An 18,808-nucleotide genomic window follows, 5' to 3' on the forward strand; every position below is an offset into this window, starting at 1 on the left:
TATTTGTGAAACCGATACCAAAGTATAACTTAAAAAGATGTTCAATATTCATAATTGTAATGCAGGGTGAAGGTTACACTTCTTTTCTAAGAGTTCCACTTTAGCTGACTTAATTTTCGCAATCCTTCTACCCCTTGAAAAAAAAGTCACATGAAAATTGCTTTGGAAGTAAAGTTTGCTTGGTTGATTGACTGAAATATTTTACATTAACAAAAAATAAAAATAAAATAAATAAAATTACATTTGAAAGTTTACTTTTGCTTTAAGGAAACATTTAGCATCATGTGATTTGGACCTTTTTCTTTAAAAGTTGTATAATAAAGGCTACTCTTCTACATCCTTGAAACAATGTAAACACAGTTTTCTTTGTGCCTTGGGGTTCAGCCTCTAACAGCGTTGCACATCAAGAGCCAGAAATTTACGCCAACACTTCTTTAGTAGCTCAAGTTCAGTTAATTTGGATGAAAAGGGTCTTCTAACAGATTCTTATTTGGATTTATGCTTGACCTTGACTGGACTATTCTAACAGATGAATGCGCTTTGATCTAAAACATTTTAGTTCAGCAAACTGGCCTTGTCTGTTTATTTCTGCACGCCTGTTGCTGGGGTTCTATTTAGATTTAAAAAGGACTGTCAAAAGTCAGGATGGGCGCTTGATGTATTTAACCTTATTTTATCAGGAACAAACAGTTTTTTTTTTATCTATTTTTGAATAAACGTATAAAATGGCTATGTTCCTTCAACAAGGGTGGCCCACGTGGGCACCATTATGGGGTGGGTCACCGACACCTATGACAAAATCTAAAGAGTTTAATTATATTGAAAAGACAGAGCCTTTAGGGCAAGATATATAGGTATAAAAGTTTTAAAATTAAAATTATTTTGAAACAATGCAATGCTCCCATGTTTTCATGTAAAAATTTAGCAATAAATAAAAAAAGAAAAAAAAAAAAGAAGCATTTAGCAGATTCAAACTTCATGTGCCTAATACATCGTCGGCCCAAGCCTCCATAGGGCCCTGAGCAAAATTAGATTTTGGAGCCCTCTATTTGTGCCAATAATATGGATTGCTGTCAGGCGATCCGATCATTTAAACACCTATTATAAATCCTAGCAGTGCTGCGTATGTAATTCTCATAGCTACAAATGAAATGCATACTGTAAGGTGAGTCTTTCCCTCACTGGTGCATTGCCCACAGTTGAGTCTGGGGTTGATTCTGTGGCTCCAAGGCATTTCAAAAAGGCTTCTGGAGAAGTTTCACATAATTTATAAGTTGACTTAGACTTTATTGTCATTCAACTGCACAGTCACAACGTACAGTTGAGCAACATTTTGTTGCAAGGCTATGTGGCCTCAAGCAGCCGCTTAGTTCGCTTGTGCCTTGGGTCGGTCCTGATCTAAAGGCGCAAGGAAGGAGGGTCCACGCCCCCCCACGCGTGCCTGATCAGGACACCGCTCTTCCCTCCCTGCATCTATGCGGGACGTTTCGCACAAGCCGGCGTGTGAATAGTGCGGATCCAGTCAGAGCGTTTGGCAGGTTCGGCAACCTCTGCGATCTGATTGGTCCACACCAGCACGCTGTGGGCGTGGCTTGGTTCGAGGCAGCAGGCTGTGGTAGTGAGATATGAAGGGCAGTGACAGAATGGTCTGGCGCTGCTGGGAACGTCATGAGCGACAAAATCCAAAAGGAGGCAACGGCAACATAAGAGGGGGGCCGAGCTGTCTGACAGCTTGGGCTTCTGGACGGGGCGAGTGGATATTCTAATTAGCAGCACTGACTTCCAATGTCAGCGTCGTACCTTTGTTTTTTACTCATGCTAAGGAAGGAAAGAAGAAGTGAACTTCTGTAGCTTCTTAACATGAACCGGACAGGTGCGCTGGCGAGTTAATTGCAAATTAAAAAAAAAGAGAGAAAAAAATTCTGCGCTTGTTGTGGCGTCGCATTCAAGAACAAAGTTGACACAATGGAGCAGCAGCAGCATTTCTCGGTGTCTGGAAGCGGCAGAAGTCTGTCTTCTTCTTCTTCCTCCTCCTCCTCCGGTTCCAGCGTCGCGTCCGAGGGAGAAGAGACGACGCCTGGCGTGGAGATTAAAGTTTACGGCGATGATGGCGATAACATCGAACACCTGGACTGTGGTGGTGACAAAGCTGCTGCGGGCGGTGGAAACGCAGACCACGGCAAGGAGACCCCAGAGGAGGAGGAGGATGATGATGATGAAGAGGAGGAGGAGGAAGACGAAATGGTAAACACACAAACCACATGCAGGAACACGTTGTGGGGGCAGTATTTCAGTTAACCCCCCCCCCCCCCCGAAAAAAAAAAAACATTAGCTGTTTTGATATGATAATTTCAGGGTTTTGTTTGGTTTTAGTCATGACAGTTGATCAATAGAGAGTTGTTTTCAGACAAGGCATGAGCAAACTGACTGTTACCTGCTCAGGCTCCTCTAATTGCCTTATTATTATTATTATTATTATTATTATTATTATTATTATTAAGTCAGGTTATGATGAGCATCTGTGCCAGTCATTTAAAAGGAGCATCGTTTGATAACTTCCACTGTATTGTACTGACTGTATCCACCAGTATTGATGGTCAGTGTGTTGAACAGAGAGGATTTCACCTGGGAGCGTATTGGGAGAACGTCATGTCTCTTTGTGTTTAGGCCGAAGATTAAAACGGCTGAAAGGATCTGAAAAGCTGTAATTGTGGGTTACTGTGCGGCCATCAGGTTTGCATTGCAGCGTGTAATAAATTGTGTCCCGGAGTTAACAAAATGGGGTTTGGGTAAAACCACACCTTGCTGGCCCAGGGTATTTAAGCACGCTGTCAACAAAAGTGGATTTCTTTTGCTGTTTAGGTCATAGAAGATATATATATATTTTTTAAATGGGTGTGATATTCAGTTGACCTCGTCAGTGGGAATTCTCCATACAGTCTACAATGCCAGATAAAAAGCTGTGTTTTGAGGTGAGCCAGTACTGTAATCACCAACCAAGCCATAGCTGCAAATGCAGCAGCTGGAGACCTGCTGATGTACACATACCTAACTTTTGAAGGCACAACTGAATTTCTCTAAAATAACCCCACCACCACATGTTATTCCCAGGCCTATCAGCAGTGATGCAACCCTGCTGCAGATTCAGCTACACTGTTAATTCAGTTGTTTTACTGAGTTATTCCCCATTCTAAGCTGTAGTATTTGTGACCTTAGATGCATAATGCTCAAACATTCAAACATGGGTGATCTACAGGCGATATTTTCCGAGCTTCTCAGAACGACTGTAGTCGGAAGGCCCAAAAATGAAATGTAGTGTTCGGTTTCTATTCATACTGAACAATTTGGCTGATAAAATAGCCTTAGAAGTGAAATTATTTAGGGGCCCCACAAGGTCTTCGACATTCTGGGGGGTTAGAAAGTAAACATATTGAGTACGTGGTGTTTATAAACCTCCGTATGTTTATGGATGTCTTTAAAACCCTCTCATGCACACAGAAGTCGACCAGCGGACCTCTGAGCTCGCAGGAGTCATTAGTCTGGGCTCTGTTGTCAAAATATTTGTAAGCACTGACCGTGCCTCGGCTGAGCTTGTGTTTATCGGGTTGTTCTAATGTCCTGAAGTCAGTCAGCGTTGGTTTCAATCACAATTCATTACGTGCTCCTTTGACTTTTCCACAGTTTGTAATTTTATTTTACGACCACAAACCTCGAGGCATTTTATTGGGATCTCATGTGGTGGACAAACACAAACTAGTGCCTAATTGTGAAGTGAAAGAAAAATGAGACGTGGTTTCTAAAATGGTGCGGCATGGGTTTGTTTTTATCGCCCGCTTTCGACCAGTGATTCAGGTGATTTATTCTTTATATAAATCCAGCTGTTCTGGACCGTGAAGAACAAGGAACACAGCCACAGAGACATAACGTTGCGGAGAGGTTTTATGCCCGGTTGGACTACAAAAGCTTTGCACGGCTCGTGATGATTGTGAAATCTATTTCAAAACGGAAGGTGCGGTACAGCTGAGGTGGGAGTCTCTCCGCAACAATTAGTTCTGCTCTTGACAAATCTGATGCTTATGAAGGAGTGAGGGAAAAAAAAAACCCTGCTGTAAGAGACACTCAAGCAATCCAGTTTAGAGTTAGCCATAAGCTATTTAGGGGACACAGTAAATATGGGGAAGAAGATGCTCTGGTCAGACGATTGGCCGATATGCAAAGCGCTGTCTGCGGATTCAAATTGAACCTAAGCCTGCAGCAGGGGTTGTGCTGAACTGAGTAAGATGGACCCACACTTGAGTCTTGAAGTTGTTAAAGTTACGCTGAAATTAAATGAGCGTAATGGTCATTACGACACGGATGTTTGAGAGCAACATAGGAAAGTCAATAAAACTGTCGAACGTGCGTCAGCGCAGCTCTAAACCTCCCGAACAACGTTAAAGTTAGCGCTAGCTGTTATTAGCCTGACGCCACACAGACGCATACAGGAAACCTGGTGGAGACACAGTTCAGATTACTAGCTGGAACTTCGGCTGAATGCGTTTCTAGATTATTTTAGGCGGGGGTAAAAAATCCATTCCATAGCTTTCCTGTGCCTTTTGACAAAAATGTCACAATAAAATCTTTATTCCCTAAAGTAATCGTTGCTTTAATCCACAACATACAGTGTAATAAAAAAATTTTTGTTCATATTTTTATTGTACTAATGTAAACAAGGTCGATTTTTAGAAAAAAAACCTTAGCATTTGATTTGAAGACTAAGTGGTAAAAACTCTGTGACCTATTTGTTGGTACTTGCCGATACAGATACCACCATTTTAGTGCGGTATCGGCGCCCCGGCCGATACTGGTATCGGTATCGGCCGGGGCGCCGATACCGATACCAGTATCGGCGCCCCGGCCGATACTGGTATCGGTATCGGTGCAACACTAGTAAAAACCTGCAAAAAACTGTCTTCATCAAATCATTTTTGACAATCTGATTTCAGAGTGGCAGAAATGTGTACCAAATTAAGGTAGCTGAAGATTTTTAGAACTGTATACCTATGTTAAATTGATCGAGGTCAAAGAACCATCTTTCCTAATTCACGACTTCATCTTCTGTGTTATTTTAATTATGACATTACAGAGGCCTATTTTTGATTTTTCTAGCCTTCAAAACGTAAAAGAGGACAACCTGATTTCAAGTAAAGCTGATGTGTGTCAGCCATCATAAGCCATCATAAACGTGCGTAACGTTGGAATTGGTGCTGGTGTTGGGCACATCTCGGCCGTTTTGTAACAAACCAAACCGTGTGAAAAATAGACTTGTTTATGTAACAAATTGAATATTTTCTTGTTTTCAGATAACCTAAAGGATGATGGAGATTATCAGATGAAATATAACCAATATTAACGTCTAGATTGCTAAACATTGTGAATCTTGGGAGGCCCTAATCTAGATAGCTTTTTTTTTTCTTAAAAAAAAAAAAAGAAAGGGCATTTATTTTGCCGCTTGCACAGAAAGCAGAAGGAGAACTTGAGGAAGCTCAAAAGCGAGCCTCGGTTTTTTAAGTCTTATACCCTCCATGCTCCTCCAGACTGGTTTGACTGGCTGTAATTTTCTCTGTGCTCTCCGGGGTGTTTTTTTTTTTTTTTTTTGAAATTCCAAGCATGTCAGTTCTTAAGAATCATAATTAAAGATTAAATGGGTTTTGCGTGTAGGTGTGGAACAAATCCCCCCCCCCCCCTTATGTGTTGTACACGCAGATAGGAAGTACAAAATGTTGTGCAATATGTCTTCCCTTTTACCACACTGTTTCCAACTCATTCTCATAGGGTTGTCTGAAGACTGCTGGATTAAGCCTGATGCAATTTGTATTTGGTGTTTTGACCTAAAGCGGAGAGCAATTAGCCTCTGTTTGTAGGACTAGTAAGGTAGTTTTTCTAAGCATAAGCAACTTGGTAACACACACTGACGTTTGTTGGATGACAGCCCTGAGTTGGTGTCATGTTTGCTTACGGTGTGTTGCCTTACTAATTTGATCTGACTGAACGGCAGCCCATTGCTCTAATTGGGCTGAGATTTAAACGGTAAGGAGAAAAGGACCGAGTCTGATCTCATTATATCTCCTGTCAGCGTGGTCTAATCCGCACAATTACAATATGAAATGCATGAAACCAAACACTTTCTCCGCTGCCTTGTTATAGCACATCCAAAGCTGGAGCAGAAGAGCGTGCGGGCAGCTTTTGCATCTCTCAACTTTTCTGCTCAGCGGACGGAGAGTTAAAAGGATACAAGAATTTTCCCTGACACTGAACCCTAGCCCTGTGAACCGTGTCCTTTCTCCCTTCTGCCTTTTTGAAGCTCCGGCTTCGTGTTCATCTAAAACCAGTGACCTCACTTGTGCTGAGCACAGGAGACGGGATGTAATTTGACCCGTTAAACTGAAGTAAACAGCCAGGGCGCTGGCAAGCAGGCTGGTATTACTGCAGTGTTAATCAGGGAATCCTGACCTTTGACTTGAGTCTTCTGAGAGCAGATGACATCACTTCTTCTTTCTGAGCAGCGCGGTAACGCTTCCTTTGCCAAACTTGGAAGTGTGCAGTGATTTAAGTAGTGAGGCTCTGACTATGCCGGTGCTTTGCTGGCGCACAGAACCCTGCTCCGTTTGATACCTATATTTACAGGTCTTTGTGATTGCAGCTTTCGTCTAAGGCATATAAATCTGTCTGGAGTTGCGGGCAGTAAACAGCATCTATAGATAATCATGTGTTTAGATCTCTTTCAAACCAAGACCCTAAGTGGAATCAAATGTGTTGCATTTCCGTGAGATTTATAGTAGACTAGATTTTTTTGGGGATTTTAACAGTCTAGTTACTTGTTTTGTTAATGAAAATATTAGTTAATTTTCATTTCAATTCAATTTTATTTATATAGCGCCAATTCACAATACATGATTAATGATTACCTGTATTTGGTAAACTATTTATATTTCTTTCTTTTTATTATCGCTGCATTTTTACAGGCAAATCTAGACACCTGGTTTAAACCAAAAACATATATAAACTTAACAACTTCCATATTCAATGTGTTTTCCTATGTTTTTTGTGGAAATCTACATAAAGAAAAATATCAAATTCTGCTGGAAAATGCATTTTCAATTGGATGCATGTGTAATGTAAAATGGCATGTTTTTTTTTTTTTTCATGTTGTGTACCTCTGTCACTATCAGCTTTCTAGTTTATGGCTCTCAGGTTTTTTTTCCTGTGTGATAAATTGTTGCGCCCTGCATTTTCCCCCTCTTGCTATCAATAATGGGCCTTTTCAAACCAAACGGCAGGCACACTGAAATCGCTGTGGCTTTTCACATTAAGCCAGTGGAGTGCAGCGCTAATCCTCACTTATGTTCAAAACTGCAAGGCGACTGTGTTCTTGGCATCTCCAAGGCTTGACATAATGCTTCACTATTTACACAAACTGCCAGTGTTAATCATTAAGGCGGCGGTCTGTTGCATGTGCCGTAGCTTTTATATCCCCTCAGAATTATTGTGGCTTGGTTCATAGCTTTCCTACTTCTGCTTGTCATGCTTGGGACATCACATTTGCCTATTTAAAAATGTTTTGTCTTCATACTTTTGGAGATTTTCGGCATACTCCTTTACTGTAGCAAGATGACCTGCGAAAATCGGAATTCAGCACGGATATGCAGCATATTCCTTTTAAAACGGGCTTTGACAAAATATGATTCCAGGGTCAAAAAAGCCCCGGATTTAGTTAATCTATCTAGTCAGGAAAAAAAAAATCCCAAACAAACAAACAAAAAATTTAAGCAAGCCTATTTATTGGATAATTATTTCGGTAGATTGTGTACTTTGGAAGAATAAAAATGTCTCACTAAGAAGCAGATGTTAGTCCGGTTTTGATGCGTCTCAACTCGAAGGTAATTAGTTGAAAGGCGTCTGTTCAGGGACTACATTACTGAATGTTTACCAACCCAAAAAAAGCTGCCATACTCGCATGTCATTGAGCGTTAGGAGGAAAAATAGCTTTAATATTCAGGAAAAGCTACTCTCCTGTCCTGTTGTACTTTGTATTCGCAGTCTTATTCTGTCCTGATAAAGACCGAAAAGGTTTATGCAGCAGTTTCTTGGTGGATCGCCTTCCTCAGTAGCCAGCTTACGTGAGTCACGAACAGTTCATGTCATCTTTTTAAAGAACATACTTCCTCTGAGGTGCAAGCAAAGTCATTGCACAGAAGCTTTTAATTGAAGACATTGTTGAAATGGTTATTGGCGCTGCCCCCATGTACATTGTGATTATGAAAGCAGCTCCAAATATTCTCTTAAACTGCAGCCCACAGTACTGACCCAGATATAACTAGCAATTTTCATGTCATTGTTCAGCCGTTGGTCTTTCAGCTTTAGTGTTGTAGTTTCATTCTCTTTAGACTCAGTCGTTTTGCTTTCATCCACAGTCCCCTGCAGCTTTCACTAATTTCTCCAGATAAGGACTGAAGTCTCTTATCGAATTGAATTTTGGAACATAATCTCAGACCACGGAAGGGGAGCACTAGCAATATTGGTCAGTGTTCAAGTCATTATAGAAATGAGGTTGTCTTTTTGAATTTTAGTATTTTTTTTTCCTGAAGTTCCAACCCTTCATCACTGGTGTTGGCCACCGATATTCACTGAACTTGACTCTGTATGCTTGTGTTGACCCAGGCATTATCTGAGCTGATTTGACAATGGATATTTATGGTATTAAAGTTGCAAGATAGTCCTTGGCGTGCTGAGTCTGCGCTGCACTCTTCTGTCAGTTAGTGATTATGTCTGAGTGTACCCCCCGGAGATTTAACTACATTTATTAGTGTTTTAGGCTGGGCACCTTGTGGTATTCATGACTTAGATTTTTGTTTTGTAGTAGAAATGAAAGTCTTCTTGTGATGCCCTGTTTTGTTGAAGAGTCGACAATAAAGGGTTTCCTCAGGCGGGCTGACACCACTTGTTACGTAAACATTGAAAAAGTCTCCACCAATTGTTTTAAAAAGCAGCATTTTCTGGCCTCTAGGGGGGAAAAAAGACGCTGTAACAGACTGTCGGGCGAGAAACAAATAATCTGTAAGCACTGGGACAATACTGTGACCGTCAGCCTCTTAAAAAAACACTTAGGTTAGCATCTGCTTTGAAGCGTCCAATCACGACTACACAAAAATTTTGAGGAGTCTGGACTGCAAATTTTCAAAATTCCGAGATACTTAAAATGATCAGATCTAAAATGGGTATTTCTACACTAAACCGAGGTTCGCTATAACACCGTTTGATATTTAGGAAATTATTTGCCATTTGAAAACACAAAGAGAGCATTTTCAATCCATGCATGGCATTCAAATCCCTTTATAGATGTGTCAAAACATAAATGTTGCAAAGAGCCGCACAACAAAATGCTCACTTATTATTATTATTATTATTATTATTATTATTATTATTATTATTATTATTATTATTATTATTATTATTATTATTATTATTATTATCTCAAACACCTTATAACACTAACCTGAACAGTTTTAAGCTTAAACATTTCCATGGAAGATTTTCTTATCTCGTAACTGATTACTTGGAAATAAACAAAGCTGAAGTCACAAAATGCCTCCAGGAACTCGTAGGGCAGCGCCTCCTTTCTCGACTTCAAGCCAAGCCACAGCTACTGCAGTCAATCTGAATATTTGCTCCCACACATTTGTTTTAGAACATATGGGTAGATCTTAATAGATGAGCACTTTAGGCGGCAAATGCCCCTTTTTTTTTTTTCCTTTTCCTTTTTTTTTTTTTGGTGTGGCAGTGTCACGGCATTCGTGTATGCTTTGCCTACAAGCGAAAATGGCTTTTCTTATAAAGCGATATAGCTTTCTGTTTTAACTGTGCTCCCCCTAGTTAATCAGTGGAATAAACAGCAATAAGGGAGGCTGAACTGCAGACGTGTGGAAAGTGTCCTCGCTGAATAAGATGGTCAAAAACAAAGGTGGAACTTAACATTTCTTCAAAATAAATAGTTTTTCAAAATAAAATACTCCACAAACTGCAGAATGAGAACTTTGACAGCTCAGTCAAGTCGCTGCAAGCTGCACAGGACCGACGATTGCCACCCCCGTTCTATTCAACCCTGGACTATTCTGAAATAATTTGCACTGATTGGCCTCTAAAACATTGATTTGTGAAACCTTTACTCTTTGTGAACCTTAACTGTTCCTTAGTTTTCCCTAATTGTTGTCCTTTTTATGAACCCAATATCGACTATCCCTTGGTCTCATAAAGTGCATGCATGTTTATTTTCCAAATATGAATATTTAAGCTTTACTATACAAATGGTGACAAACTCCAGCAAGTAACAGCACGTAAGAGAAAGGAACAGCATGTCCTGAAACATTTTGGTCCTTGAAAAGTTGGCAGCCTGTTGGTAACGTTAAAGACAAGGTTGGATCTAGCCACGGTCTAGAAAGTCATAGTCTTACAATTTGATGCTATCTGAGCTGACTCCACCAATCACTAATAAACAATAAAGTAGGAAAATGTCAGCTATGCCAATTGTTCCCTATATGGCCCTACACTCCTAATAGGAATAACTAATGCCCAATTTGTACAAATCCATTTTTTTTGTAGTTTTGTTCTTTCTATTTGACAACAGTGCAACAGCAGTGTATTTCTCGCAAAGTTGTGTTGTTTATCTGTAATGGTTGGATGCACACAGCAATCCGTCTTGGAGCAAAATAAGTTTATAAAATCTAAATGGAGTAAGCCATCCTTAGAGCTTATCATCGTCTATAGTTAACATTGCCATACTTCAATTTAAAAAAAATGACCCAATCCAGTTTCTTTCTGTTAGTCCTACCCCTTTATGTGAATGTGAGATTATTCTTTAGTCTAGTCAGTGGTTTTCCGTCCTGGTCCTCAGGGCCCTCATGTACTTCATCTTTCAGATGTGCAGCTTCTCTAGTGCCCCTTTATTCAAATGATTACATTATCTGCTCTGCACATGGCATCAAGCACTGTGGAATTATGTCAGTCGCAGATTCATTTCAAGTCATGTGTTACATCTGGGATACGCATAAAACTCTGGTTAGTGGGCCAGGGCAACCCCTTTTGTTAGTTGTAAATACTGGGATATTGTGGAGCATCAACCATGACATGTTCCTGCTCTGAACGGCTCATATGCATTGGGATTAAGAGGGTGGACTATAGCGTTCTGCTGTGTCAGAAACGGGTACATTTTGTTGCAAAGATCACCATTTTTCTATAATTTGTCTTAAAAATTCTCATTTCACATTCAGCTTACCTTCAGGAAAATGAATTTCTATGCTATGAGTGGCTTCATGTGGTCAGACAATTAATGGCTCGATTACTCAGAAAATAGGTTCATCCGTCAGTTTCACTTTCAGTTTCAAACATCCGGTGTGTGTTTAGCAGAGTGGGCTTCAAGACTGCAGAGAATGGTACAACAAGGCGGTTAATAATGCAATTGTTGGGTCAGTGCTGATGTTTCAGCTGCACTTGCGTCAGTTGTTACACTGATTCCCATGTGCAGGGTAGAGCAGTGCACTGAAACTATGGAGGTTTTTGACACGTACAAAAACATGTGAAGCAGGTTGGCAGAGTTGTTTATGCTACTGTGTCTTAATACACAATAAGGCAATGTCAGAGCAGTCTTTTCCCCTCTATATCGGCACAACTCTCTTTCATTGAAACAGCACCTATGCAGTTGTATGACTGGGGTTCTTGTTACCATGCAGAGTTTTAAATACGTTTTTCATGTTGTCCTATTGAATAATGTACGAAGTTTCTATGTTGTTTTCTGTACTAGTCTTAATATGTAAACTTTTTAAATAACAGCAGCTGGGGAGAGAGGAGAGTAAGAAATGCATAGATTGCATTTGTTTCACATGCTTTTACAGTAGTGGACTTAGCTTATTTATGCAATTTTCCCAGCATTAGGCTGCTTAGTTATTTAAAGTCTTTGCTAAGGCCAAATTTTAGTTTGAGGGAGGTCTTTTATGTGTGATTGATGGAAAGGTGAATAATATGCAGCAGTAGAGTATGGGGTGAACAGTCAGAACAAATCATAAAAAAGATGAGGGTGAATTATGAAGAAATCGCACTGGAAAAGTGAATCTGACGAGGCAGTTGAAACAACTAGGAAACTTGTATTGATTTCATTCCTTAACACCTGCCTGTGCTCACAGTTTATATAGACTTCTGTGTCTGTATTCATAAAGCTTCTCAGAGTGCTCTCAGAAAACTCCTATCTTAGCCCAAAGATTCCTACCTGTAGGAGTCTTAGCTTAAGACTGATTCAGATGCTGCTGAGAGTGACTGTGAGTAAAGGTGCTTTCAAACCAAACGCAAACGAGACATATGGAGCGAGTGATTTATATATTATCGCTATTTAAAAGGTGTAGTGGGCCGTGATGCGAAGGTCACATTTAGAGTGATGCCATCGGAATCACTCGGAAACAGCGAATAGACCAAAGCAAATTTTTGCTTGACTTAAAAAATCTAAACTTTTCAGTCAATTTACGTCGCGCTAAGGGTGCTCCTCTCCCATTTATTCAAGCAAAATAATTTGTTACATATTTAGACAGTACAATTAGGCTAGTTTTCTATACAGAAATTATGGATTTACTAACTGAAAGGTCAGTGTTTTGTGTCCTGGAGTGACTTCTATGTTCTGGGAGTAGGTGTCACTCTATGCTGAGGTAAGAAACCTATAAATATTGAAATTAGCCCTTGTTCTCTTGCTAATGAATCAATTACAGCGGAGACCCGCACGCATTTTTCCTAAAATGACATCAATAAGAGCTACTTTTAGTCTTAGGATTCTTTGTGAATACAGGCGTTGGTTCTAAAAAGCCTTTTCAGTGTCATTTGTAGGAAAATAGCAGAAATTGGAGTGTTATAAAGTTTGTACTAGGGCTGGACGATAATTCAATAACAATATATATCGATCGATAGACGTATATCAATGATGGAAGAAAAAAGATCAATAAAAAGTTCAATAGAATAACAGTTTTCCTTCCTTTTTGCATTCTAACCATGTAGGTTAATATTACAGTGATTGCATCCTCCCAACCAATCACAACGCAGACCCAGGAACCAAGCTCCGCCCCTTTCAGAGTTCATAGAGCACACATTCTTTTTTTTCCTTTTTTAAAAACTTGTAGTTTTGGTAAAAAGTTGGTAGAATAAAGAGTTTAGTTTGAATTCAGTGTTTGTGTGTTCTGTATCTAAAGATAAGTTGCTAAGCAACAGCATAAAATGGTCAGGGCTGCACTTAAAATATATATTTTGAATCAGTTCATAATTATCGATATCGATCAATATGATTACTATGTTATCGATATCCTTTTTTTCTATATCGTCCAGCTCTAGTTTGTGCAGCATATTTCCTACTTCATATGTACTTCTTATTTTTGAAGTATCTTTGATAAAATGTATCTCTTAGGAAAAAGGCTATTTTGTCAACCTCACATGTTCGGAGGAGGAACTTGTCCTTCTTTCATAACCTCGGTTCTTATTTATTTTATTTATTTGCTTTTAGTCAGAGAATATCATAACTTACATGTTGAAGGTAACAAGTAACAAAAGAAGCTCATTTGACAATAAAATGGAATCCAAGAAAATATAAATTTTTGTTCTGTTTGCAAGAAAAGAAATCAACAGAACGTTAAAATTAAAATGGATATTAGGTTTTTAATAAATAATTTTATTTGTTGTTTAAGTTTGGGACACTGTTCTCTTTACCCTTATTTAATAATGATCTAGTCTTTGTCCATGCCTGCCTGTTGCACTGAAATATGTCCTCTGGGACTGAGTCAAATAATTTACAACTGAATTGCCCCGGCCAAACAAAGATCACTTCCCTAAAAGCAAAATCAACATTGTTAGGGGACGTTGTTCAAACTACCCAGGTGTGAGACTCGGATCTGCAAATGTTAGCCTGGAAATTAAAACCACCAGCAGGCTTTTCAAATAACCCTGAGAATTGTTTTAGTTTGAAAAAATGCCCACGTTAAAGTGAAACATTTTTAGGGCAATGCATGAAAAATGGAAAAGATTTAGGGAGGTGTTTATTCACTTAGGTTTTGGTCTGTGAATGCAGACAAGATAAGAATTTTTTTTTTATGGCACGCTGTTGTCAGTATTACAACGAGATTGTGTTAGTTCCCGCATCAAGCAATAAAATGAAGCCAAGATAATGATAAAATAAGTCAGATTAAATGTCAATAAGATAAAAATAAGAAAGCAGTTAGAGTTTAAATCTATGTGATATGGACAATAATAAAGAAGTTGTTGTTGAGAAAGTGAACCGTAGAGGAAGTAAAAACACACTCGCAACCTATCCAAAATAGATTGAATGGAAAAAAAAATATGGATGTGTTTGCCAAACGTTAAAGTATGTTTTAAATTAAACTTTTTGTTTTAATTTGTGAATTATATTCTTTCCAGATTTCAACAGGGTGTCCTAATTTAATTACCACCTTCAGCGTATTAATCCTCAGGATTTTCATCGTGACACACAGTAACCCTTATTTTGGCCGGTGAGGCTCTGTTCTATGAATTTGGAAGGTCAACGGTAAAGCAATGCATCAGTCCCTGCTTGGGTATCAACAGTTGCCTATGTTTGATAATGTTTAGCTGTTTCGGTGGCCTGGTTCAGCCCGCGTGTTGTGCCCATAACTAAGCAGCCGTTTATTTAAGCAGGCAGGATGATGGAGAAGAACATCCCGTGTCAATGTTCACTTTGAGACTAAGAGGATTAACACAATCTGGTTAAGACTTTGTTCGGTCCCACGAGGGGCCGGCTGTGCACAATCTGTCATTGATTTTTGACTCTTCTTTCCTGGCCTTTGTTGGAGGGTTTCTGGTTGTAATCCCAAGTTTCTGTGGCGCAGTCAAAGCGATGCGGCTGAAGTTTGTTGCCGTCTAAACAAAATGCCCCTTGGCAGGAATTTAACTGTTCCTCAGCTGTCCTCTTCTGAAGGAAACAAGGTAAGAGTTATTTGCCGTTTATTCTGATAACTGCGTACAAAAATAGGACGACGGTTTTATATCATACATTTAAACAGCGTAGTGTAAGTCTAAACACATTTGAAGGGTGCTGTGGGATTAAGTTACTCTTATCGCTGTTTACAATCAAACCTCATGATCACATGGTCATGCAGCAGCTCTGTAAAAGTTTTTTTTTTTTTTAGACTGTGCACGAGTTGATTTCCTCCAGTGTTTTTCATGGCAAATACCCCAAATATACATCGTTATCAAATATGAGTTGTTCCCTGAAACTGGCCGGCACATATTTTCTAGAATGTATATGTCAAGTCTCTTGGGTCCTTCTGTAGGGGAAAAAAATGACTTATTTGGTTGAACAAATGGTGCTGGGTTAAGTTGTTTTTAAGATGAAAATAATAAATCTTAACAAGGATGATGGTATGAAATTGAAGAAGGGAAGGACTTTTGTTTACTTAAGTTCTTGTCAACACAGGAAACTGAATTCTCAAGGGAGAGAATACAAAATTCATGCGGAACATCAGCTTTTTACTTGTTGATTTCTTTTCTTTTTACACGGTGACAGTCCCCTTAAGCATTCTGTTGGGTTAGGCCTTAATGATGAAATACCAGTTACGCAATTGCTGTGATCTGAACTGTGAAACATTTGAATGCTGTTCCTCCTATGATTAAACACTGGGAAAGTTGGAGCTGAGAGCAGGCGAAGAGGGAGTCAGCCTGGAGAGGGAATTCACGGAGGGTGGAATAAGACCGATGTTGGGGGGGGGGGGGGGGTGGTGAGGTCTGCCTGAACATGGCTGTCCCTGTTGCAATCAGCTCTGAGAAACAGGACGCATGAACTTCTTACAAAGTTCAAGGAAGCATTACACAAACATGTGCACTTTTAATGGCCGTGGACATTTTTATGTAACATGATTCACTGAACTACTTAAAAAACAACAACATAGCAAATAAATGTAAAAACAAGTCAAAATAAGAAAACCAAAAAAGGAAGACTTGGTTTCGTGACACGGTGGTGGTAGACAGTCTTTACTTTAGCCTGATGAAGCACGGCCTCTCGTGTTTTAATCCCATTCCCTAATTTGAGGATATCCTTGTTTTTTGATAAGAACGGATGTGGTTTAAAGAGTGTCTTCTCATTTAGATTCTTTTTGATTTAATGTGCAACAGGACATAGTATGAAGAACATGGAATCAACTCAGTTTCTAACAGTTTAAGTCGAGTCGTCTGTCTCCATATAACGCCATCTTCTTCTCTCACATCAGCTACCTTCATGTCTTCTTTCACTCTATCCATAAATCTCCTCTTTGGTCTTCCTCTAGGCCAGTTCCAGCCTCAATGGTCTTCTACCAATGTACTCACCATCCCTCCTCTGTACACCTAGTCTGTCCTCTCTCCAATGTCTCTAAACCATACATCACTGGTCTCACCACCGTCTTGTACACCGTTCCTTTCATTCTTACTGATGGGGTCCTTTTTTACAGTATTCTCCTTTTTAAAATGATTCATCTGTAATCACTATAAAAAAAAAAAAACTTGGCAACTATACTCGCACTGTATCAGAAAACATATTTTATGTGGGTCTCGGTGTGAGGAAATTCAGAACATTTTGTGAACCATCAAGATCTGTTCCATCTTTTGAATATATGCATCGGTTTTGTTTGCTAAATGCGTAGAGCTCAGTGATCTACTGCATAAGGAGTGCCGTCAGCATCGTCAAATAATTATTAGCTAAATTATTCAGAAAGTAGGTAGAACAGCTATCAAATGACGGCACTTCAAGCATGCTGCATTGTGAATTGTCTTCAGTTGAGGCGGACAGTCAGAACAGCGTAGTAAGGGACCTTTTCATGGGAACTGGTGTAAATTATTTGGCAGTGTTTTATATAGTGATTGAAAAAGAAAATCACCCCTTTTACAGATTTATTTTTTAGGTTTTTAATCACTCAAGTGTTTCAGATCATCAATTTTGTATTGCAGACAAAGACAACCTTAGAAAATACAATAAGTGGTTTTCAAACAGAGATTTTATTACTGGAGGAACAACACTGTATTCAAACCTGCCACCATATGGAAAAACACTGTGCCACACCCCTGAAAAAACAGATTAACTGATCAATGACTTTTTGTTGAGAGCGGAGTTCAACTTCACCTGTTCGACCTGATTACCGAGGGAGCTGTTTCATCAAGGCATCGCTCAAATAAAACCTGCCTAGACAGGATGCTGCACATTAAAAGATGTCAAAAGGCAAAAACCACTATTGCCAAAAAGGAAAACAAAGACCGTCTGAATATTATCTGGATCTTTCTTGAGACTTATGGCAAAATCCTCTGTGGTCTGATAAAACAAAAGTGGAACGTTTTTTAAAAGTGTGCTGATATCTTTTATAAAACTAATACAGCATTTCAGGAAAAAAACAAATCCCAGCAGTCAGACATGGTAATGGTAGTGTAATGGCCTGAGGCTGCTTTGTGCTTCAGGGCCAGGACAACATGCTGAAATCGATGGAGTCTTGTTGAAGAATATCCAGCCAACAGTTTCTGACCTTAAATAACTGTGAATGCGAATTTTCCTCAGTTGAACAAATGCAAATCTGTATTTGAACAGGGCTGAACCATTTCTATCAAAATGCTTTTGACAAACAGCTGTTTCCCACTGATCAGCTCAGCATTTCAAAGGCTAAAATCTCTCAGACAACTGAGCATCGACTTGCTAATTAAAGCAAGAAACTCTTTCATCTATAAAAATCATTTTCTAAATCTTATGCAAACTGGCCATAAGTCAGTAGCAATGTAATCACCAAAATAATGAAATTACATTATATAAGAGGCAGTATTCTTTCATTTCGTGGTTTATAAATTAAACTCAACATGCAAACTTATAGATTCGAGGCATATTTTCTGGCTGAGCATGTTGACTTTTTTGGAAAAGAAAATTTTGGGAATCTGTTTAAGATAAGAAATAAGTTTATTGTCCCACAATGGGGAACTTTTGCCGCGACAGTGGCACAAAACACAGAGTTAAACCCTAGATTAGTAATGCGGTTTCCTATAAAATGATTCATTGTCGTGAACACGTTATTCCCAGAAGGATGTCTCAAAGAAACAATGGCAGGGAGAGGAGAGGGTGAAACGAGACGGCACTGACTGGAAGCAGTCGTAACTTGTCTTGATGTATGGGGTCTCTCTTCCTGTTTCACTGTAAACCTGAGCATATTGTGTCTTAGCAACCAATGAAAGTTTCTAATAACATTTTGTTCCCCCTTTCAAAATTTCCCGACATCAATCTCAGTAAAAAAAATGAGCAACAAATCACCACAAAGCTTTCAAAAAGGAGGCAGTATCCTGCTGCATGCTGATGTCTGCAAGCTGTACATTTATTTTAGGTTTACACCTTCACTGCACACAGTTATTCAGTCAAACATTTAATTTGACTTTTTGAGTTGCTGGTAAAAAAAAAAAACCACACCAACAAACAGAAACAAAACTGTTCATACATGTGATGTTTTTAGTTTTCAGCCTTGTAGTACAGCTTGGCAGAGAGCTCATAAGGCATGTCAGTGCTGCAAAGATTTTTTTTTTTTTTATTGGCTTGAGCTTTGAAGTATTACTTTGGAAATATTTCGAAAGTATTCCTTTGGAAATATTTCTGCCTATTCTTGTCTGACAGAGCAGGAAGAAAAGCTATGCCTCATCATGCAGTTTGTTGGTGTCGTGTACAGAAGTGCTTTAGCTCCTTCGCAGTAAGTGTTTTTGCCACCTCCGGGGTATT

General features: G+C 39.3%; 1 protein-coding gene across 10 annotated transcripts in view; it reads left to right on the forward strand.

Annotated features, from left to right (window-relative positions):
- The first annotated feature begins 1,615 nt into the window (after positions 1 to 1,615).
- Positions 1,616 to 18,808, forward strand: part of mast4 (microtubule associated serine/threonine kinase family member 4) — a 120,757-nt gene continuing 103,564 nt past the window's right edge. For 6 of the 10 annotated variants that reach the window (XM_036140462.1, XM_036140463.1, XM_021309069.2 and 3 more), the window contains exon 1: positions 1,617 to 2,244. In XM_036140462.1, the coding sequence (XP_035996355.1) occupies positions 1,966 to 2,244 (279 nt within the window). In that variant the 5' untranslated portion in view covers positions 1,617 to 1,965. Of the gene's footprint in view, positions 2,245 to 14,949; positions 15,022 to 18,808 lie in introns of those variants that run through there. The other 4 variants (XM_036140466.1, XM_012849722.3, XM_036140465.1 and 1 more) reach the window with 3 other exon arrangements.

This window comes from Fundulus heteroclitus, chromosome 8 (assembly GCF_011125445.2).
Source record: "Fundulus heteroclitus isolate FHET01 chromosome 8, MU-UCD_Fhet_4.1, whole genome shotgun sequence".
Classification (NCBI taxonomy): domain Eukaryota; kingdom Metazoa; phylum Chordata; class Actinopteri; order Cyprinodontiformes; family Fundulidae; genus Fundulus; species Fundulus heteroclitus.